At 44.2% G+C, this 23,831-nt stretch overlaps 1 protein-coding gene across 2 annotated transcripts in view; it reads right to left on the reverse strand.

Moving 5' to 3' along the window:
* PIK3AP1 (phosphoinositide-3-kinase adaptor protein 1) overlaps positions 1-23,831 on the reverse strand; it is a 51,851-nt gene that overhangs the window by 12,947 nt on the left and 15,073 nt on the right. Inside the window, exons 1-7 of one of the 2 annotated variants that reach the window (XM_064463656.1) lie at positions 17,850-17,989; positions 14,498-14,646; positions 13,490-13,634; positions 9,498-9,640; positions 8,199-8,331; positions 7,272-7,468; positions 4,848-5,037 (exon numbers count right to left, since the gene is read on the reverse strand). In XM_064463656.1, the coding sequence (XP_064319726.1) occupies positions 4,848-5,037; positions 7,272-7,468; positions 8,199-8,331; positions 9,498-9,640; positions 13,490-13,634; positions 14,498-14,646; positions 17,850-17,868 (976 nt within the window). In that variant the 5' untranslated portion in view covers positions 17,869-17,989. Of the gene's footprint in view, positions 1-4,847; positions 5,038-7,271; positions 7,469-8,198; positions 8,332-9,497; positions 9,641-13,489; positions 13,635-14,497; positions 14,647-17,849; positions 17,990-23,831 lie in introns of those variants that run through there. The other variant, XM_064463655.1, reaches the window with a different exon arrangement.

Below are 23,831 nucleotides of genomic sequence, written 5' to 3' on the forward strand. Positions count from 1 at the left end.
CCAGTTTTGGCTGTGCTCTTCAGGACTACTAAACCAGTAGTGCCACAGGATACTGCAGGGTTTGTTTTTTCTCACACAGTCAATGTAGTTAAATTCATCAACCAATTAGTACTCCTTAGAAGACATGATTGCCACCTCACTACCCTCTTCTTGCACACAGATGAGACCTAACATCTCACCCATGTACAAAAATTGAGACCTTGTTCTTGGCTTCGTCAGTGACACCTTCTGTTTCACTTGCTGCAAAACCAGGCTAGTGAGACAGAAGTGACAAGAAGGGGGTGCACACAAACATTGGGTACCACAGGAAAGGTCCCCAGATTTTCCTGAGGCTGTTGGTAAAAGCTGGTCGGAAGGGTTAGCGGGAAGAGGGTTAAGTAGTTCCTAGATGTCAGAAATTAGTAGCTAAAAGATATTTATTCAGAGTTTCGGTTTCCCTTTGCAGGGTTTAAGGCCTCAGAAGGGAACTCAACCAAGCTGCAAACAGACAGACATATAGAGGATGAATTAGGACTTACAGACCCTACACAGCAGCTAAAATATCCATGTGTGGGCGCCTGTCAAAAAGTAATAACACCCTCCTCCCTTTAAACATCTGCAAACACTAGGTGCCAGGTATCCCTGCACATGAAGCAAGCTACCTCTTTACAGAGACCAGTCCTTTATTATTCAAGGCAAAGGCTTCAACATGTTGGCATAAATCACAACTCAGAACTTTATAAGCGGTTATATTTTTGTGCACAGTTCTCTCAGTTTGCTCAAGGATGACAAGGAGGCTGGTATTTCTTACATTAACTATGAAAAAAAAATCAATGAGGACAGTGTTGAAAGCTTGGTCTCAAGAGAATAAAAATGGTGGAGGAGGGAGAGGACACACAAGAGAGTGGAATAAGCACATTACAACTTATTTATATGTCAACTAACATCTACTCTTTAGGTGTTGGGAGATCTGCAAATTACAGGTTAATAGACTTTAGTCAGCTGAACCTCTCTAGGATAAAGGATTAAATCTCTGCATGAAACTCACTGTCTAGGGTCTGAGCGTCCACACAGTTCATAGGCAGAGAAACACTGCTGAGAGTCCAGACTTGTCTCCAGCAGCCCTTTACCGCTGCCACTGTCTGACCTCAGACAGAGGAAATACAGCCTAACTCTTTCCCCAGGCAAAACAGCATAACACCACACACACAAACCAGGCAGTTTAATCTTCACACAAACCAAACAGGTTTTCAGCACTTCCAAGAGTCCTTGCTCTCAGAGCCCCTCCTGCACGCAACTCCAGCTGACTCAGAATACTGTTTTGCAAAAATCAGCAGGAGGTGCTGGTAAAAGGAAAGAAAGAAAAGCAAAGCACTTTATCTGATGCTGTAGCTCATACTACCAGACTGATACGACCGAGATAACCCTCCCTTTTTGCTATTCAGCTGTTGTTTGCTACAGTGTGTGAGTCTCAGCTAATGGACATTTACCTGCAACCTGCGCTAACCTGGAGCACGTGCTGGAAAATTATGTTTGACTTCAAAGGTATTTGAAAAGTGTAATAAGAGGGAAGTGCTCTCTGAAGTGGGAACAATTAGGTTAACGATAAGAAATTAAATAAGGCAATTCGATCTCATTATTGAAGAACAGCAAGCAAGGTAACAGCGGGAGCCAGTAAGTTCCCACTCATTAGGCTAGGCATACTTTAGGATCTACACTGCTCAGGGCATTAGGGCCTACCTGGGAAAGAACGCTCCCCTCCAACAGAAAGGGAGGGTGTTCTGCAGATGAACAAAACTTTTTCTGTTTTGTTTTTTTTTATTCCATCATTTATCTCAAAACTTAAAGAGACAACTAGCAACCCAGTACAGGTGTGCGCAACTCTCATGCAGCATCAGTTTAAGCAAAACTGGGCCCTTGCACAGCTTCTGCACTTTCTCTGTAAATGTTTCCCCAGGAACAAATGCACAGAGAGAAAAAACGACACATAAAAATGCATTGAAAAACCAGAATTGCGATGAAGAATACAAGAACCAACAGAACACTCTGGTATTCAATTATTTGCTACTACTTTTAACTCATTACAATGGCTCCAGTCCTATATTACCTTATTCTCAAACCAGTTCCTGCCAGACAAAATTGACCCTGTGGTATCCAACCTTCCTTTGATCAGTCTCTGAAAAACTGTGGTGGAAGCACACCTTGATCACAATGATCGGGCCTGCTGCCATAGCATGGCTACATTTAAAATAGCCCCGGTATTGTCCTCTACACCACAGCCGTAGCTACTCATGTAAGGGCTACTCTGACCTGGAGAAAGTACCTCAGCAGAAGTTGATTATGATTTCCTAGGAAGTTTTTCATCCTCACAAACCTTTAAGTCAGTATAAAAGCTTGAAGCCTTTATTTGTGACAGCAGTTCTAAACCAGCCAGCACTCCCCCTAATTTCACTGAGGGTTTGCCTGCGTGCTGCTATTCTAACTAATATTGAAACACCTTCACTTTGAGAGAACCAATCTAAGTGTTGACCATTGTGCCAGTTTAACCTTACCTGTTATAATACAGGTAGATTTTAAGCACTGTTCAGACAAGCTGTAAATATTCTTTGGGCAAAGACTAAGGGACTACGTAAGAAAAACATATTTTTAGTAAAAGAATCCTGAGTGGAAGGTAACAGAGATTTGTGTGCAGGAGCAATACCTGAGAACTCCAGAAGAAGCAGGACACACGCTCACATTCCTTGATGAGGTATTACAGATAAGCCATATACAGCATCTCACCAATGAGGAAAACATTTTAAAATGCAGACTCATTCAGCTCTGCTTTTCAGTGAAGGGATCGTCAGTACCTACTTTAGGGACAGCTTGGCTTTTTACCTTTCTCGTCCTACTAGCCCTGCAGAGCCTGCAGCACATTTGCACACCAGGAGAACTTTCTGGTGCTGATCCCAGAGACCTCTGCCACCCTGCTGATGTGGCTGCTTCCTCTAAAGGACACATGCCTGCTGGGCATTTGCTAGTAAAGAGGCTTGAGAAAAGCAGCCTGACGTAGGCTTCAAATGCACAACCTTTCCCATCCCATGGCAACCTTTCCTGCTCTCCATCTCCATGCCTGTCAGCAAAGCAGGCTCCGTTTCATGTATCCATCCAAAACATCAGCCAAACTCCCTCCTGAGATCTGTCAATCAGAGTAAGTGAGGGCAGGAAACCCTGTGCACTTGAATTGTTTAACTTAATGTGGATTGTTTGACAGAAATAGGCAAGGGGGGACACACACAAGCAACTGAGACAGCAGACTGGAGCAGGTGGTAATCTTCAGCAGAGAAGAAGAAACAAGCACCTTAAAACAATCAGTTCAGAACTTTCTACCAACAGTCTGCCGGGCTGGCAAATGGTTCTCTCAACAGGAAGCAATTCCAGTCTAAATCTGAACCAATATGAGAATATTTTCAGAGAGGCTTTTCATGAGTCCAGTTCAAAAGTGGTAAAGCTTGATTTGCATCCACAGGAGAAAGGAATATCCCCTGCATAGTTTCTGGGAGATCTGGACATTTCAGGGGTGGAAGAAGACAAGTTGGGCTTACTGGTTTTAAGCATGGTTTTTTCCTCCTCCACAGTCAATCAACCCCGTTCGGAGGTGCACTAAGTGCAGCCAGAATTTCCAAACATCTAGAAACTCTCACCCCCATTGCTGCAGATAGGAGCAGCTTTGTTCCTTAGGAGTCCAACCGGCCTTACTGCTTATCTCCATCTGAAGGCAGAATAATCCTGGTTCTGCTAGCAAAACTATGCCTGCAGTGGCCAAACAAAGCTTCAGAGAGAAGAGTTTATAATTTCAGGGAGAGAACCGACAAAGTCTTCTGGACCCCATAATCAACAAAAATGTGTTTTATAAAAAATGTGTTTTATAAGAGGAGAAAACCAGCCCAGGACAGGTAGGGTCTGTAAGCAAAAGTGTTACAGTAAGAAAGCTTTTCCCCTGAGGCAGCACACTTAAAACTGCAGAAATGCTAGAAGTCGTTATGCAGGTACTTAAACTATAATAAGCTAGATTCTCTACTCATCATGGGCATCATAAAATATATCAGTGAGGTGAAGCCAGACCAAACAGGCAGGTACGTAAGAACAGCAAATCTACAACTGCTTAACGTAGGTACTTAATATTGGCAACTGGCCTCACTGAATATTAACAGAATGGTGAAAAAATTAAACATCTGCATATTTATCAGAATTAGCTCTATATTTTTAGCAATAAACCAAGTGGATTAGAATAATGATTTTTCAATTAGAATCTTTTCAGTACATATTTTTTCGCTTGCTTTTGTTCTCAAGCTGTTGAGGTGGAAACTGAGCTCTTGTTTTTCAGCTTCCCAGTTGTCAGTAAAATCACGTCTTACACAGTGTTCTTTTCACCGTTGTCTGTAAGTCAGAGAGTCCCTACCTCCCTGGATCTCAGGAGGGAGAAGCAGGACATGGCAGAAAATTTAGTCTCTTCCAAATGCTCATTTACTTGCTCAGGCTTCAGGAAGTCCTCAAAGCACTGAGGAAACAGCTCTTGATCTTGTACACTGGCAATCAAATAAACATTTAGCGCAATTTTATCAGCCAGCCAACATCAGAACTGGAGCATGGTTTCCTTGTGGTGAGAGCAGAAAAACTATAACCAGCCCTTACTGTGAAACTCAGCTGAGTCACTACTATGTATAAGAGAGACAGACCAGCTTAGGTGTCTTGGACAGGGGCTCTGAGCAACCTGGTCTAGTTGAAGATGTCTCTGCTCATTGCAGGGGGGTTAGACTAGATGACCTCTAGAGATCCTTTCCAACCCAAACCATCCTACGCTTCTGTGATTCTGTGAATATACATACAAAGATCTTCTGGGGCAGCAGGGACAAATCCAGCCATGGATTCATAAAGCTCTTCATCGGAGCCAGGATTCAAGGAACACTTCATTAGCAGATCAGTGGACAGATGAGCCATGGACTCATAAACAGATTCATCCTCCTCGCCTTGCATCAGCTCTTCCTTAATGTGACTCTTCAGCATATCTGCAGTTTCCTGGAGAGGAAGGAGGGCAAGAAAAAAAAAAAACTGTTGATGTTGCATTTAAATAAAGAATCTGGAGAATCAAAGCAAGCAAAAGATATCTCACTCTCCCATCACTGATGGGAAAAACCATCTAAAAGCAGCCCATTCCCAAAGACTAAGGCTTCTCAAAGGAATTAAATCCCCACTACAGCTGTCTGGGCCCAGCCTTCAATTCTATTTTGTAATAATAGGTAATGAGGTGAAACAAGTTGGTGCTGACACATTCTGAATAGCCATTACAGCCTCTCACCCCCTCAATTTCTTGTCCTACCTGATGTCTACAAACTACTAGAATATAAGCAAAGCTCATTCTAAAAATACAAATACTTGTCAAAGGCTATTTTGGGGTAAGCAGAACTTACCACAAGGGGAAGAGCTTGCCACACACAGAGCGCTTACAAGAAAGGAAAATTTTAGCTTTGGTGTAGATTCAGTTTCAGTTTCCTGGCATGTAACACCCAGAGTGGGAGCACACAGACCCTTTTCTATGAGATTAACAGGAAACTTTGCAGCAGGTAGCTGTTCATGTAATACAAGGCGACTTTCAATTCACAGGACAGTAGAACCCTTTCTCACATATTTGCAACATGAGGTGGGGGGGAGGGCAGTGCAGATCTTCACCAAACTGCACAAGGGAACAAAATCTAAATCTTCATCCCAGCCTCCTCACCAAGCTCCAGCTATGTCACAAGCACAGCCATCTAAACCTGATGCAGTAGTACAAGATACCCTTCCATCCACAACCGCCACCACACAGGCCTTCAATCCACAGGGCGCATGTGTCAAAACTGTCTACACGTGCTTCCCTCCACAGTCAAAATGGGTCAGGCAGGTAGCTCATGTGATGCTTTAGGGAGGTGCAGAGGAACTTTTGCCAGAGAGAAAATTAAGTGAGTAACGGGGTTTGCTGGGATTTTCAGCTATCCATATTAGTAGTGCGTCTAGTGACTACTTTGCAGTGGACACACTGGTGCAGATCATTTGCGTGCTCTGGTACTAAGCTGCAGAGATAGCTTGATGGTCAGTCAGCAGGATCTACTCTTAGCTCTGTCACTGTGCTGGTGGAGAAGAGGACATGGGAGGAGCACAAAATCGCAATAAGAGGTTCAGAGGACTTTCTAAGCATCTCTCACTTACCCCAACACAAAGATTTTAATCACACGATTTACAGTTTCTGCAGCCCTCCTGATCTCAGAACAGTGAATGACCTTTATTTAGCTCTAAAGTATAACCCTGAATTCATGCTTATGTCAGGAAGCAAGTCCCAAGTCTAAGAACCACCCATGCCTCCTAAACAGGGCTTAAACACTACTGTAATTAACTGACAAAAAAACACACTATGGCTGGCAGATCTATCACCCACCATTCAGACAGCTGTTAGAGACAATTACACACAACTTTTCAACTGAAAGCAAAGGCAAATAAAATCTGCTCAAGAATTCACATGACCTGAGTCAAGGAGCTGCTTGTTATTTTGAAGCGTACAGGCTGGAAGCAACTCAAATGGAAAAGAAAGGATAAACCCCATGCACACTGAAGGATCCCACAGAAATAACTGCCTGGTGCAGTAGGAGTCAGTGTCATAGTCTAGAAAAGTCAGAGTGCTGTTTTCTGGGGATGGGGTTAGCTCAGAGAGAACTGAATTGTGAATTGGGGTCTCAGGGATTAAAAATAGGGAACAGACAGCTGTCCTAACGCAGGAAGAAATGGATTTCAAGTGAGACAGGCAGACTACACAGATCAGCTGTGAATGAGCTAATAAACAATCCAGACTGTACTATGACTAATCAGAGCGCACCTCAGACTGTACCTTTCCAAACATATTCTGCTCCCATATTAGTCCCTTAAGTGGGATGAAAGGACTGTAGTTTTCCCAAGATGAGGTGTTAGAAGAGTACAGCAGGCACGAACCACACCCCTGCAGAAACTTCACTGGATGGATTGATGATAAAGAAACCCAGCATGACAGCCTCTGCTTCTGTATAATTTCCACTGTGCAAAAGCCCCAAGAATGTACCTGCTCCAGAGATGCACCCAATCTTCCAGCCTGGAAGCTTTCAGCATGACTGGATGTCTGTCTTCTACACCACACCACACCCTTTATTACCCCATCACTCTGGCTCCCGCAACACCAAGTGCTAAGCTTGGTGCCACTGCCCACACCTGCTGTGGAACAATGCAGAAGGACTGCTGCTTCCTCTTACCACATATTCATCAATAAATTGGCGGAGGTCCTTGAAACCATGCTTTTCTGCTATGGTATTTGGATAGTGGCCATATTTGTTGGCTACACTGTAGGCCTGCAGCGCTCCAGGGCATGTAAGCAGCAAGGCAGTGAGGTTCTTCAGCCCGTATCTTGCAGAAAAGTGAAGCAGCGTTGGCAACTCCTCATCCCTCTGATCTGTGAGAACAGGAGCCTGTTAGAATGTTTCTATCTAGCAGCAACAGAGCCAGTAGGTGAGAAACGAAATTCCTAGCAAACACATAGACCAAAGCAGGTGTGAAAGCCCTGAAAAGTATATATATTAGTTTCAAAACAGAGCTAAACTGTGCACAAATTAACTGATGCATCTAGTGCATCTCCAAGCTTAAGTCCTATGACTTTTAGTGGGGAATCTGGCACTGCAATAGTTTAACGTAGGTAAGATCACAGGTTTGCAAGGACCTCTTAGATCATCATTCCAGTAGGATCCAGCTGCTGTAAGGCAACGTATCATGGTGCTACACCAATCCAGCTGCTGAGTGCCCACTCTGCAACTTAGTGCAGAGTCATGGGGCTGGGGGAAAAGGCTGGGGAGAAATGTCACATGGGACTGGGAGAAGAACAAGGGAGAAAACATGGGAGACATTTTGGGGACCATCATCTTTTCACTTTGTCTGAAGCCGTCTACATAGCTGCATTTGTCTCAGTGCAAGGAAGTGAGACTGATGCATGTAATAAAAAAGAGTCACCCAACCCAAATGGCAGTTCCCCTTCTACAGGCATCATCAGAAATTCAGCTTCCTGGCTGGGGTCCAAGATTTTTGAGACAGCCTGTGCAGGTACCACACACTCCAGTGTTACAGCACTCCAAGATAAAACAACTGATACAGATGAAGTTCAAAATTAAAATAAAAATATTTCAACTAACTTGTTGTCATATCTTCTTCTTCCAGCTGGTTGATTCCAAACAGGTGTAAGCCACTGGCAGGAATGTTCTTCTTGAGTGACTCAGTCAACAGTTTGTCCAGTGCTTCTATGCTGTACGGCACAATTTTAAAGGCCTAGAGATAAATGGAAAGTGATTTTTGTTTGGGAAAGTCTGGAGATTCAGTTAAGGTGAGATTTATAATGTGTTTATTTCGCACATATCAGAAAATAGTAAACACTGAAGATAGCAACGTTCAGGTCCAGCAAAGAACATTAATAGCTTCCTGGTCCAGAAACAGAGTATCATTAAACTGAGCAGATTAATGTACAACAAGACAGAGTACAATAAGAAAGTCACTCATGCACCTGGAAGCACGGAAAACTGTTACTTCCTACTTCTTTTGCAGGTATCATCTTACTACTGAAACTGTTGCCTGAAGTGACGCCCGAAACTGTTGACTGAGTCTGAAGTGTTGCCTGAAACTTCTGAAGTGTCACTCCTGCTCCAAGTATGACCTAGATCATTTTGAATTGCTGTGGTGTACACTGGTTTGGCTTGTGGACTGGTTCTTAGCCAAGGACTGGGAAGCATGCCTATTCCATGAGGAGAGGCACAGTCCAGTACCAACTGCTCCACAGCTTGAACTAAAAGAAAAGGGAAAGACACTCTCCCCTGCCCGGGTATGGTGGTGACTAAGAACACTGCTCTGTAGGCTTCCACTACCCGGCTAAACAGGGACATGCAGGCAGGCAGCAAAGACAACACATCTGGAGAACTTGCTTATGCAAGCTTTACCCCTCAGGTACTCCAACTCTGCAAAATATGAGAGGAGAACTGAGCAGTGGCTTTAAAGAAGTGTTAATAATAAATAATTTTATGTTACTCTACTTCATTCAGCTAGTATGAATCTTTGCTACCTTTTCACATATTTTCCAAGAACCCTTAGGTACAAATTTCCAAACAATTTATTTCTTTACTGTACTTTCTGTTATATCAAGTTCCATCATCCCAATCTTTTCAAGTCATCAAGGTCTAAATGTGAGTGTTGATTGATTGCCCTTTTTTTTTTTTGTTAGTTGGATAGCCTGAGTCACCTTAGCCAGCTATTTGCTCCAGAGACAGAAAAAGAACTCATGCTTTCACTAAAAGGGGATGTTAAGGTTATGTGAAAACCCCTAAATAACCTTGCCTCTCTCCATTTCAGAAGAGCTACTTCATGGCAAGCACTTTTGCTTATGCCCACTTGTCTAGCCTCTGAAAGAACTGGTTTCCAAAGCAGCTGTTCGCTAGAGGCATTACCTGGCACATGAACTGTACCGGGTTGGCTGCATTAGCCAACAGACTGCTGATTTCCTCCATGTCAGTGTGATAGGTGATACTTGTTTCTCCCACCATCAAGTCGCCCGAATATATCTGCAGAGCCACTGTCCCAGAGGTTAAATCTTTGAAAAGAAAGAGAAGAAAAAGCCATTAAGAACAAACAATGGGGATAAGTCTGCATCAAATACCTTGAGGACAGGTGGAGTTCAGACATAATGCCAGCCATGAAAAGTCATGAAAAAAAAAGGAGATTATCACAGAATCCCAGGTTGGAAGGGACCTCAGGGATCTTCTAGTCCAACCTTTCTAGAAAGGGCACAGTCTAGACAAGATGGCCCAGCACCCTGTCCAGACAACTCTTGAAGGTGCCCAACGTGGCCGAGGCAACCCCTTCCCTGGGGAGATTATTCCAATGGTGACTGTCCTCACTGTGAAAAATTTCCCTCTCATGTCCAGTCGGAATCTCCCCAAGAGCAACTTGTGTCCATTCCCCCTTGTCCTCTCCATGGGACTCCGTGTAAAAAGGGAGTCTCCATCTTCTTTGTAGCTCCCCCTTAAGTACTGGTACATGGGGGTGAGATCCCCTCTGAGCCTCCTTTTCTCAAGGCTGAACAAACCCAGCTCTCCCAGCCCATCCTCGTATGGCAGCTTCCCAGTCCTCTGATCATCCTGGTGGCCCCTCTCTGGGCCCCTTCCAGCCTGGCCACATCCTTTTTGTACAGCGGGGACCAGAACTGCACACAGGACTCCAGGTGTGGCCTGGCAAGCGCTGAGTAGAGCGCGATGATGACTTCTTTCTCTCTGCTGGCGATGCCCTTTTTGATGCAACCCAGCATCCTGTTGGCCTTCTTGGTCACAGCAGCCACTGTTTGCTCATGTTGAGCTTCCCCCCACGTCCCTTTCCACAGAGCTGCTCTCCAGCCAGGTGGATCCCAGTCTGTGCTGCACTCCCGGATTATGTTTTCCCAGGTGCATGACCTTACACTTCTCCTTGTTGAACTTCATAAGGTTCTTGCTGGCCTACTCTTCCAGCCTATCCAGATCCTCCTGCAGAGCAGCTCTCCCTTCTGGAGTGTCTACTTCCCCACTCAACTTGGTGTCATCTGCAAACTTCATCAGGCTACACTTGATCCCGTTCTCCAGATCACTTATGAAGATATTGAAAAACATTGGGCCCAATATTGATCCCTGGGGGACTCCACTCGTGACAGGTTGCCAGTTTGAGAAAGAGCTATTTACCACCACCCTTTGGGTGCGGCCTGTCAGCCAGTTCCCCACCCACTGCACAGACCACTTGTCTAGGCCATAACACATTGATTTCTCCAGGAGGTGGCCGTGGGGAACCGTATCAAAGGCCTTGGAGAAGTCCAGGTACACGATGTCCACCGCCCGCCCCATGTCAACCAGGCAAGTCACTTTGTCACAGAAGGCCACCAGGTTTATCAAGCACAATCTGCCTTTAGCGAAGCCATGTTGGCTTTACCCAATCACATGCTTCATTTGACTTGTGATGGCCCTCAGGAGGATTCGTTCCATAACTTTCCCAAGGGTTGAAGTAAGGCTGATGGGCCTATAGTTACCCGGATCCTCCCTCGAGCCCTTCTTGTAGATAGGGGTAACATTTGCCTTCCTCCAGTCCTCTGGGACATCCCTCATTCTCCATGACTTCTCAAAGATTATGGAGAGTGGCCTCGCAATGACGTCAGCCAGCTCTCAACACCCTTGGGAGGATGGCGTCAGGGCCCACTGATTTGTGGGGGTCAAGCTCCCGTAGTAATTCACGTACTAACTCTTCCTTCACTGATGGTGGGTCGGTGTTTGGATCAACCGGGAATTTCATTCCCAAAGCCTGGGACCCAACAGTGCTGGGAAAGACAGAGGTGAGGAAAGTGTTGGGGACCTCTGCCTTTTCGGCATCGTTGGTGACTGACTCTCCTGTTCTGTTTAACAGTGGGCCTGTGTTTTCTTTCTGTTTCTGCTTGTGGTTGACATACCTGAAGAAACCTTTCTTGTTATTTTTGACATCTACGGCCAGTTTCAATTCGAGCTGGGCTTTTGCTTTTCTAACTGCATCTCTGCACCCTCTGGCAATGCCCTTGTAGCTCTCAGCGGATAATCCTCCACATCTCCATCTCTGGTATGCTTCCCTTTTGGATTTGAGTAGACCCAGGAGGTCATGGTTGAGCCAAGGGGGCTTCTTGCTCCTCTTACTTCCCTTTCCTTTGTAGGGGATAAACTGGTTCTGTGCTTCCAAGAGAGAGTTCTTGAAGAACTCCCAGCACTCACTAGCACCTTTGTCTTCCATGGAAGCATCCCATGGAATCCCTCCCAACTGAGCCCTGAATGAGCTGAAGTTAGTTCTTCTAAAATCCAGAACCCTTGTCTTAGAGCTGACCTTCAGCACGCTCAGCAGGATCCCCAACTCCACAATATTGTGGTCACTGCAGCCAAGGCTGTCACTAACTGAGATATTACAAAGCAGGCTTTCTTGGTTTGTGAATAGCAAGTCCAGCAGTGCCTCATTCCTGGTTGGCACATCTAACATTTGTATGAGGTCTGAACACTAGGTAGGAAAGTTGGTCTGTACACTAGGTAGAAAAGGACTTTGGACTACCTTCTTCATAGCTGTGTCAATTCACATCCCCTGTGACCTGCTAGGTCCTCTGCTAACAGTAGTCTGGACCACTAACGGTAACAGTACACCACCTCAAACTAGAAAGCCTCACATCTCTCCACCCCTGGCTTTCTCTGGAGCAGTCTCTAAACCATGTCATAAAATATGAGAGCAGGGAAGAAGGGGAGCGAAACCAGAAAAGTCACTAGGGATTTTGCAACCCCTGTCAGCCTCACTAGTCTCTGAATGAAATCAACTTAAAGAACTCCAGCTTTGCAACTGTACTCACGCACAGGATTTATCTCCTACCTGCACCTTGGGAGCTTCTTGGTGTTCTGTCTTGTGTGGGTTCATAGGTCTAAACTTTCTCTTTCAAACACAAATGTTTTGAATCCCACTGAAATTCATCTTTCCCTGTATATACGCTTGGCTGTTAACAACTCAGGAAATTATGAAATAGTTACAGTCACGCGTGGAATGAATTAAAAATATATTTCTCTTACTGTTAGAAACTGCAGAGCTTACACAGTTGTATACTCCATCAATGTGAAGGACACATTTATAATTCAAAGTGCAAGTTAGTTTCCAGGTCCATGTTTAAAGTATAACTCTTGATTTAAGACATATTAAGTTGACCATTTTTATGTGGGTGAGGTCACCTCCTTTAAATCAATTCACCTCGCTGGCTTTACTGGAGTTGCTATAATGACTATTAGCCTCTATTCTCAGAGACGGCACAATGACTCTTCAAGAGGACAGACCAAAGGAGATTAAATAAAATCATGCTGGGAAACTACTATCAATCTGCAAAGCTCTGAAATCTTGCCCCTAAATTTAGTGAACCTAACGTTTAGACAACCTACAGTTTTGTAAATGTAAGTATCTGGAGTGACAGAAGGTATCTAAATTGAAAGGCAAGCCAGGATAAATAGTTTCAGCTCTGATCGCAGAGATCATCACGCATTAAGCACGTGCTGTTATAGTCATGCAATTATTTACTGGCACTTACTTTCACTTAGTGCCCTTGCCAATGCTAATGTGCTGGTGGTTATAACACACAGTTAAGTTACAAGGGGTTTAGAAACTGCAGTCTGCCCTCAGAACTCCCAGTAAGGTGTTTCCACACTGCAACCTTGCCACTGCTGAGGGGAAAACAGAGCCCCCAAGCAGCAGCCTATCTCAGTTCCTCATCACAAAAGTATCACAGATGAGAATGCAAGTTCAAGATTTCCTGGCTTCAAGCTTTTCTGCATTACAGCTTTAACCCTTGTTCCTCTGACGCTTTTCAGGACAGGCAGGTTGAGACAGAAAGGAAGCAATGGGAGGAGGAGGGCGGGAAAATCTCAGTCCAGCTTACTTGGAGCCTCCACAGAGATTGTGTACTCATTCTCCATCTCAGCTGGCACACGAACAGATGATGCATTCTCTGGAGAGAATTCAACTTCAGTTCTCACTTCGCCATCTAGTTTACATTTCATGATAATATAAACCGTTGTCTGCACCTAAGAGAAAAGGTATTACAACATGCAGGTTCACAACAGAAGAACATTTACTTTGTTAAGTTCTTTTTCTAGGGATTCGGTGTCATTGCAACTAACACAAATTCTCATCTGTCATTTTCAGTCCTGAATGGTTTTCAGGAGCATCTTCCAGTCATGGAGTAACTGGGCAGGTGACTGCCGTTACAGCTTGCAGCAGCATAGACACATGCATTAAGGTGATAAAACTCCAGATTTTGTCAGCTAGACTTATAAACTGATTAAAGCTAGATTTGTGTAATGTTTTAGTTTCAACTCAATCAGTCTCTTCCCTCAAGCAGCACAGCCTCGTTCTAAACACAAACAAAAGAATAAACTTAGACCTTTTCCATCAGAGGGGATGCTATACTAAGAAATGCTGTTTTTCAGACAGAAGCCATGATCCAAGCTCTTCAGAGTCACCTGCAGGACACGCACCCGAATTACTGTATTAGACTGCATCCAGGCTGTGGAGTTAATTGGTTCATTACAATCACCTCACTCCACTTGCCACCCCTAAATCTCACCAGAATGGGAGATGGGAAGTCAAGAGCATGAACCTGTCTCACAGCGCACAAGACAAGCAGCTACATAAATGACACCATGTGTCAATAAGTGACATTGCAGCCTAGACAACACCAGGCACTGTATGTTACCAAGCTATTTTTGGGCCCAGGGAATCAAGCTCATGAAACAGAGACATTGATGACAGAGGGCTGAGAGGGAAGGTGTCAGAAAAGGAATTAGGGACTAATTCCCAGGCCTGTAAGGCTGTCCATTACAGAGCAGCATCATGGGTTGCACCAGCCGACAGTAAGACTGTGGCCCAAGGAGTGGACATACAGTACCCCACACCGTATGCGGTCAGGCTGCACCACCGGATGGTCCCCAGTGCTCTTGGATGATCCATGTTCTTCACTCATGGCAACTCTGTGCGAGTAAACTGGGTTCTTCTCGTCTTCTGTTTCTGTATCAGTCACAGAGTCACAGCCCGAGTCTAAAATAAAGCATAGAGAGTCCTGTCACATCACTCCCCTTTGCTGAAAATGCATATCATACACATCTATCCTGAGAAACAGCCAGGGAGGTGGTGGGGTGGAACTTACTATTCTTCTCAAAGTAATGCTCAGAAAAGGGGATCTAAATGAAGAAAGGGAAACTACAGAACTTCCTCTTCTTTTCGCTGAAGGGGATTGCTGGGGAACATTCACAAAGACACAAAAGCGCTGGAATAGCACAGAACATGCTTACAAAACAAACAACAATGCCACTCTTTGCTGAGATAGTCCCCTCTCATGTTAGACAGGAAAATTAGTGTGTCAATGTCTAATATAAGAATGATCGGCAACTGGATTCATCTGACTCAGCTGTGCTCTGAGTACACTAGAGGATGGGCAGCAGCCTTCAGTCTTCCTCTCCTAAAGTAAATGAAGAAAAACAACTTTTCTTTCATTTCAGTAGTATCTTTAGTTTTCTGGATCCTGCTTAAGTTTTTCACCCCAACTCCCACATTCATTATTGTGTCAACAAAATACGACATGAGGCAGTAGTCTAAAGGGATCCTGTTCCTCGAGCAAGAGCTATAAGCTCCTCTATCTATACAAGAGTGAAATGGAAATGTGTCAGAGCTCTTGCATTGAAGAGTAACAGTACTCTACCTAAACAGATCCAAGAGTAGAAGTAAACACATGTAACCCTAAAATCTGTGTATACAAAACTATGTTCTCATTCCTGTTTCCCAGTAACAGCACAGATATTGATGGAAGAGCAAAGAAACTGAATGGATACCACCGGCTGCAAAAAAACCTAGCAAGCATTAAAATAGATCACAGGTCTCATACCCCTGCCAGGAAATACTTTTCCCAACTAGAGAAAGGAAACAACAGATTATTTTGTATCTACTTAGGAGAGAACGCTTTCTTATCTAGTTTCTACCTTTTGATTCACACCTTTTTTCCCCCCTGTCTCCCAAAACATGGGGTGAAAGTCACTGACTTCCCCTTCTCAGAAGACTGGCATGAACTCTTAAAACTCTATTCCCAAGGCCATAATTTTTCAAACCTTGGAAAACTGCGGAGCAGTCAAGGATTTAGGACATTTTGGAAGTTATTTGTTATTTACTACTTACTGTAAAACACACCTATAAAGAGCAGTACTATTTACTAGATTAGATCTCAGATGTGGAGTGGCAGAGTTCTTATATTAGCAAGAAACATTATATTCAAAATGCTCAGTCCCGATGACAAAGACCTAAGTGACCAACCGCACTGTCTAACCTGTGGGATCCATACAGTGAAGCCGCCAACAATCCAGGTTTTGCTCAGAATCCCCCAATCTCTGAGTACATCAGGTTTCCACAAATCAGGTGAGCCAAAGTTATTACAGCAGGCTTCTATTAGGAGTTCATGTCCTGCTAGTTTCAAACAGTGAAGCTAGCAGTCAGCCAGGAATTTAAAACCAGACTACTTCATTATCATTATTTATTCCAAAGTCTTAAACTGAGGATATTTTAAATTCTTTCTCATGCATTTTTAAAATACATTTTCTATACATTTAAGTGGTATTTTATGAATTATACAAACGCAACTTTGCTTTCAGGAGATGGGTTTAATGCCACAAAATTTTAGCAAGTCATTCAGCTGAAATTTTTGTCAAATATAGTGGTGCACATATGCTTAACTTTGTGAATCACTCCACATGGCAAGTAAGCCTACTCATGTGAGTACAAGTAGATTGCTGATTTAATGTTTGCTGTAGAAAGAGTAGAGAAAAATCGGCAGCTCTGTAAAGTTCAAGTAAGGCATCACCAACAACATCAATATTTCTTAAACAAACCTAAAACAGTACATGTAATTTAGCAAATATATTTTAATATTGCACCAACACAAATTTGCAGATTTGACTATGAAACTACTTTGACACAAGGCTATGTACTGAAGGTGATCTTTTGGATTTTCAGACAGTGGTGCTAAGTATTACAGAAAATGAACTGAGGTTTTCAATTCCTTAACTCAGTATTTTAATCGTTACTGTCCAAAGTCATCAGCTGCAAGAGCCAGACCCCAGTTTTGGAAACCCTTCTCTTAGAGAAAGGTGGACTACTCCCACCTGGGAGTGCCTGGCTGCCCAGGAGGAAAAAAAAGCACTGGCACCACGTCCTTCCCTTACATGATAGCTATCATGTCAGGCATTCAGCATACGAAGAGCAAGACACCATGTCTTTTGGGGAGGAGGAGAAGAGGCCACTGTTACTAGAACTGTTACTAGTACTAGTAACTAGACTGTTACTGTCTCTGTAATCTCTGTTGGTTACTTCCAATATGACTAAATCAGAAAGACTAAACTCACCCCAGATAAAAGATAGCCAATGATGACCAAATTACAGCAAAGCACTAACGTTCCTGGAAAATATATGCAAGCTGACACTTGCCAGCGTCCTGACGCTAAGGGCATCATCCCCACCCCAATATGGAACCATTAGTGTGGTAATTTGTACCTTATTTACCCAACATATGTTCCACTTCAGAGGAAAACAAAACCTAAAGCTGTGGGTCTCAGCTACAACATCTACAGTACACAAGGGTAAGAGGGGAGTAAGGAGAAAACAAGCCCCCCTGGTCTCTCTGCTTCACTGATGTTATTTGATACTAGAAACAAATTAATAGATAAAGAATAACTTGAGCTTTTAAGAAATTCTGGCATTGCCTGATCCTGTCATGCACTTCTGCATTCTTGCAACAGAGTTGACTGCCCGGATGTCATATGTAAGAACAGAGCTATTAGGTAATATGGGAAGAAACAAGCAATGTTAATCAGTAACTGGATTAACAGCTGAGCTGACAGAACAGGCACTCGGAGTTTCGGGTATGAATTATTCATCTGTTTTTTCGTTCAGAAAATTCTGAAATTGCAAATTACCAACTTCCCACATAAGTAACGAAGTGATGTTATGGTCATCTTGCAAGCTCCAGTCATGGCTACTGACTTGTGTACATGCAAGCACTGGAAGAGGAAACCATCCCATTACATTTTATAATATCCACGCTCTAAAGGGACGTGTCATTAGATCAGGCTTCCCACTCACTAAGATACTTGAGTAATGACAATATATAGATTCAGCAATTACATCGTTGTAATGATACCCAGGCTAGAGAGGCCTTAACTGAGAAGATCAGACTCATTAGCAAGTTATGTGAATACCTGAATTGATCTTCTCCATGAGCAGCTCCTGTAGGTCAACAGCTCGTGGTTATAAACAGCTCTGCCTTGACTGGAGGGCTTTTCTGTTCACCTTTAAACAAAGGCTACCTCAGGCCCCACTTGACAGTCTGTGAAGTACTTGTGAAAACAGCAGCAAGGGGAGGAGATGTGGTCCAAGAAACCCAACCACATTTCCCCCAAAGAACATGCCCCCGCTCCAGGAAGCATCAGTAGCTGAGCTGGGGAGAGCAGCCCCGTGCCAGCCTGCTCGCCTGCCCTGCTGGGCTCCCCACACAGCTACCCTGCAGAAACTCACTCCCAGGAAAAGCCCAGAGGAAACAAAGGCATGGCCACGTACTTCACAAGCCACTCAGCCACTTTAGAAACTAATATGAAGCAGCCAGTTTTTTGACCTGTTGCTGTAGAGCACACACAACTCGCTCTGTCATCCATTTCCTCCTGGCTAAGCTGGCGGGCTATCGGCATGGAGCCGACAGCTGTGGTTTCTCAGAAGTCAGCCCTTCACCACAGGACACGTGAATGCTCGGAAGGAGTCAGCAGCCTCTCCAGACCGCTCTGTCATCCAGATATCAATGCAAACGGCACAAGTGGGCAACAGCTCGTCCCTATAGGTTCTGCACGTGCGGACTACGCTGTTGCTGGCACCCATGAACACTTTCTACTCGTCCATCGACCAGCTAACTCACCAGCCACGGAAACTAGCCTTCATGAGGCCTCAGGTTTTCACCTCACTACACCCAGAGCAAGAGGGGAGGCCCTCAAAGATTGCTTCTGCTATCATCTGAAGATTGCACCTGGCCAGCCTCCTTTTCCAAGTGCAAACAAGGACATTAAGTCTCCCAGAGGAACTCCAGCTGCATTTCCAAGAAGCAGGCAGAGTTCCGACAAAGGAGTCGGGGAAAGCAGGGAAAGCTATCTTTCATCATACTAGCCTCACAGCCCCTGCTTTATCAAGGAGATACACACTCAGCAGTGAAACATCTTGTGATAACCCCTCAAAACTAGGTTACACTCTAGTGACATTTCCCCTTTCAACAGAGTGAAGCATGCAGAAAAGCAGCAAGTGAGAAGGAAAAAAACACAGGGAAATTTAAAGCTGAATAAAATTGTCTATACAGAACAAGTAAGGTATGGAAGTATGGGACATCTCCCCCTTCTCTCCAAAGCAGCACATCTACAAGCATGGCACCTAAAAACAGATTTTTCAGTTCCACAAAGAAAGTGGTCACATTTCATTTGTCCTGTGAAGTTTGAAGTTACAATAAACTAGGTCTCATTCTCTGTCAAGGAAAATAGCTGTATTTTACTACACCAAGTTTTGCTCGAGCCAGCGTGTGCACACACACTCATGCATCTCTTAAGGAAGCTGTATCCTTACAAAGAATACAACTGAGTTATTAAAAGCCTAGTGTTTCAGCAAGTTGTAGAAGCCAGAAGGTACAGTTTTTACCTTTCTAACCTGCTAAGACAACATATAGCCTTAATACTCAAAAACATATATTACTCCACAGTTTCTCTATAAAATACATCTCATCCAGGTCTCATGATTGACATAATTCCATCAAGGAACAGGTTTCCTTCATTATATTTTAGAATTACAAGCATGTAACTGAAAGGGAAAAAATGTCTTTGCAGTGGAGTGCAAGAGGCTTTCGTGATCTAAATGAAAACTAAACCCAAGTGAATGAACCTGTTCATTTTTCTTGGTTCAGTATTCCCAAATGCTGCTTCCAAGTTATTTTTTAATTTCATCTTTGAAACAAAAAGGATTTGGAGAAAACTGAGTCACCAAAAGGTGTTTACAATGCCAAAGGTAACTCCATGTCACTCCTGTAAATACTGGAGGGTAGGGATGAGAAAGCCACCAATAAATACCATAGCTGGGTTGCAGGAACAGGAAACAGCACACAATTCTGAGAACAGTGAGGTTAAGAAAGGAAAGTCTGAAAAGCCACAGGAGTGGAAGTGAACCAGAAGAGAAAGCAAGAACAAAAAAAAAGATATGGAAAAAATGCCAGACACTAGAAAAGAGCGGTAAAACAAAAACCTCAAGCAGATGGGGAATTGGCAGAGAACACGAAGGTAACCTGCAGGATCAAAGGTACCTTCTGTGGGAATATTCCACTTTAGGGACAAATGTCACCAGTAACTTCCAGTTGGCTGCTCGGGCTGGGCTCAGTTTTTAAGTATTCCTGGCACTCATTATTGTCAGATGAAAAATGGGACTGAGGAGGCAAAGTCAGCTGCGAAGCAACTGTGATCAGACCATTGCCTATAACCATCGCACCTCACCTGACATTTCCTGATGTGCAGAAGCAGGGGTGGGAATCCCAGATGGGCAGTCCTTCCTGCATTAGCAATGAATGGAAATTCAAACTGGATTAACACTCTACTGGAATTCTTGTCATGGATACAGTGCCACACAGGTAACAGCCCGGTAACACCCCACCACACATCATCTGCCCCAGCAACGCTCCTCAGCCTCCTCTGCCCTGACTCCAGATGACTACTGGATGTGCTCTTATAGTTCAGTTTGGGATCTCTGGTCTGCAGCTTCCTTTTCCTCAGGAGCTCAGGAAGGTACGCTCTTGGTCTGTAATGCTGTAGGTTACATGAAGGCACCATCCACAAAGATCTTAAGCACAGGGAAGTTTCACAGAAGCTCAGTAATTTCCCCAGGATGACAAGAAAATACTCAGTAATCCTATCACAGATTAAAGAGGCAATTTCAATTTGTGATCTCCCACAAAACTCTTCCAAACTTAAAGCTCTTGTTCATTCACTAGCAGCCCTGCGCTGAGAGCAGGACCTTTAATGTCAAGAACTGGATACACCCGAGGTAACAGTGACTCTTACAGCTGCAACATGCAAGACCTCAGGGAAAGCACATGGTCTGAATCCAGCACGGGTTTTCCTCCAACCTCAGTAACAGGCAGACATTCCCCAAATACAGACCCCTCAAAATATTGTTCAGAGATTGTGCCAAATCCTGCTCTTAGAAACCTCATCAGACAACCTTGCACAGGAAGAAATGTCTTCTTCCACTATAACCTAATAAAGCACATGAGTAACCCTACAGCCCTGTTACTTGTCCAGAAAAGACTCTGTTTCAGCTCAAACACACACCTCTCACTCCAGAGAGTCATCCTGGCTTAGTGGGTCTGATGAGCTGCAAAAAAAAAACACCCCAAACCCCAAGACTGTGCATTCGTCTGGGGGCAGATGTTCACAACAGAAAGAGCTATAGCAGTTTAAAATACAACTGCACCCATCACAGCCCTCTTTCCCCTTCCTGTTTCCCCTTCTTGTCTTTACTTCATTGGAGGCTACGGCCCACACAGCAGAACCAATGGAAAGGAGTACGTGTTTGGCCGCATCAGCGAGACGCAGGACCAGGATCTCTGCTTCAGCAGCTGACAACGGGGGTGTAAGCTAAGCTGCCAGGCCCTGAACTTCAGGGTGAGGAGGAACATCTGTACATTTCAGTCATACCTCCTGCAAAGACAGTAGCTGCCAGCTCAGGGGTGAAATGCGGGGTCCCCCCCATAACACAGGGATAACATAGTTTAGCTGACCATATGTAGAGCACGCTACAAATGCAAAGTGCATTTAGCTTCTACTTCTTTCGCTAAGGTTCAAGCAAACATGTACCACACTACGTCTGCCTCAAGCTAAAAGCATGCCTGGCTATTATGGTTCAGAAACTGCAAGCCAACTCACTCTAATCTGCAACAGAGTTAAGTGTATAAAGCTGAAGAACTAGCTGGGGTGCACAGGAACAGGACAGAGACGGAAAAGAGCTTCTGATGAAGATGCAGGGTCCTGGGCACCCAGAAAACAGACACTGTGTACGTGACCAAAATTTCAAGAAGGAAAGCCTGGAATTGTTCACTTCAACCACCTGTGCCAGTAGGAGACAACACATACTGAAAAAGCGTATGCATGGCTGCTGATTTTTGAGGGTGCCAAGAATCACACTACATCATCACTGATGCGAGTCTTCCTGAGCAACCACAGGAAAGAAACATGAATGTCCAACTAATCACCATGGATGCTGATGTTATCTCTCCTCTTGCACTATCTCCTTGCTTCAGTTTAAACACAATGCATAACACTCACATGACAGAAAAGACTGTCCACATAAAAGCCCACAAAGCTGGAACTCCACCTAAGAGAGCTGGGGAGAAACGTCGCACCAGGAGATCACTGCTTGACCAAAGGTGCGGTTCCACAAGTGGCTTCAGTAGACCTAAGGCCACGTTACTACTGAAAGGGCAGTCCTGCCCTCCCTCTCCTTCAAATGGTCCCTCTTGGAATACCACCCTTGCGGTCCAGTGCCACACCAGATCATCCAGCCAGGGGAAAGGTGGAAAATGGCGCAGACTGCTCACTTCTGTGGCAGTCCATGCTAAGGCCAGCCTGTGCCACAGACAAAACCTCCCCCTGGGAAACTCAAGATCCACTATTATTCTCAAGTCACTTTTGAAAAATGTATCAAAAGTTTTCTGTGGTAATAATGAACAGCCAAGAAAATCCTACAGAATGCAACCCTAGAAGCAAAACAACTGTCCAAGCACACAATAAAGGTCTTTGAAACAACCTGAAACCTGCCTCACACACCTCTTCAGACCTGCTCTGTAAAGCATCTTTGCTTTGAGCACACGCTTCTGCAAAGATTTTGCAGAAATTACTTCAGCTGTTCCAAACTTGGAAGAAGCCACCAGTGATGGTCACCAGGCTCTTATTTTAAGCAGGTGTTTTAAATCCTTGCAGTTCACATTGACACAGAATTAGGCTTAGTTACTACCTTAAAGCAACCTGTAGGGAGATTAGCATACTCTAAACTCATCATCATAAGCTATATCATACTATAAGCTACAGCGAAATATGATTAGAATTTGCAATGTGCATGAAGTATATTGTAGCCGGACACTTCCTAAGCACACCAGCTTCTGTACTTTACTAGTTCCAGGCTATCATTTCATTGTCTCTGTCTAGAAAGCTAGTATGCACCTATGCTAGCACTGCTTGAAACTCACACTGTCATGAAAGACAAGCCGTGAAGTATTGCTTTTAATGTGCATAAACTGGGACTTTATGAAGCACCCTGATGACTACCAGTGCATCCATCCTGCAGCTGGGAAGACTATTTCAACTCCTCAGTCCCGTTTGCTACAGACAGAGAAGGACATTCATGCATTTCTCTCTATATCACTTGGGGTCTTAGTTAAGGTTTCTCTGATTGCTTAACCAGCTTTTTGAAGTTTCTGCCTTTCCAGTGTCAGTCGTTTATAACCATGTGCAAGAAAGGGCATGCTACCAGTATGTTCTCTCAACCTTAACTCCTGTGCAAGAGCGTCACAGTTTCCTCTCCTTGACAGGCAGTGAGAACCAGCCAGGCTGCAGAGCTCCCACATAATGAAGCAGACTCTCGTTGCACCCAGAGGGCTGACTAATACCTCACCCGTTCCTCTTCAAAGAGCAGGGTCAAAGAAGCATATCTTCTATTTCAACACAATATAACAGAAAAAACACAGCTTTAAGAATTCACTTAATTTTGCCCCTTCAAAGAGGGGTGGGGGGAAGAGCAAGGCCAGGAGGGAAGCCTGCAGCACAGCAGATAATCATGCTACTTCACATCTTCGAGGCCACTCCAATAAGCTGGCAGAAATAAATGCTGGATGTAATTCTCTACAATAGGACTACACACCAAATGGTCCCCAGCTTCATATTCCTCTCTCTCTTTAGGTGTGTACACCGATTCCTGTCCCTTCCTACCTCCAGCTTGCTTCCTTTACTGTACTTCTGATATCCAGACTCCAAACATGCAAGCAGAGATAACAAACTTGGCATAGGCATCCACATCCAATCTGCAGTTTCTAAAACCTCTTAAGGGCCAAAATAGATCCTGCAGAGAATGGCAGTTGCATCCATGGGACGGGAGGCTCTTCAGGAACATTG

The sequence above is a fragment of the Phalacrocorax carbo genome, chromosome 12 (genome assembly GCF_963921805.1).
Source record: "Phalacrocorax carbo chromosome 12, bPhaCar2.1, whole genome shotgun sequence".
In the NCBI taxonomy this organism is placed as follows: Eukaryota; Metazoa; Chordata; class Aves; order Suliformes; family Phalacrocoracidae; genus Phalacrocorax; species Phalacrocorax carbo.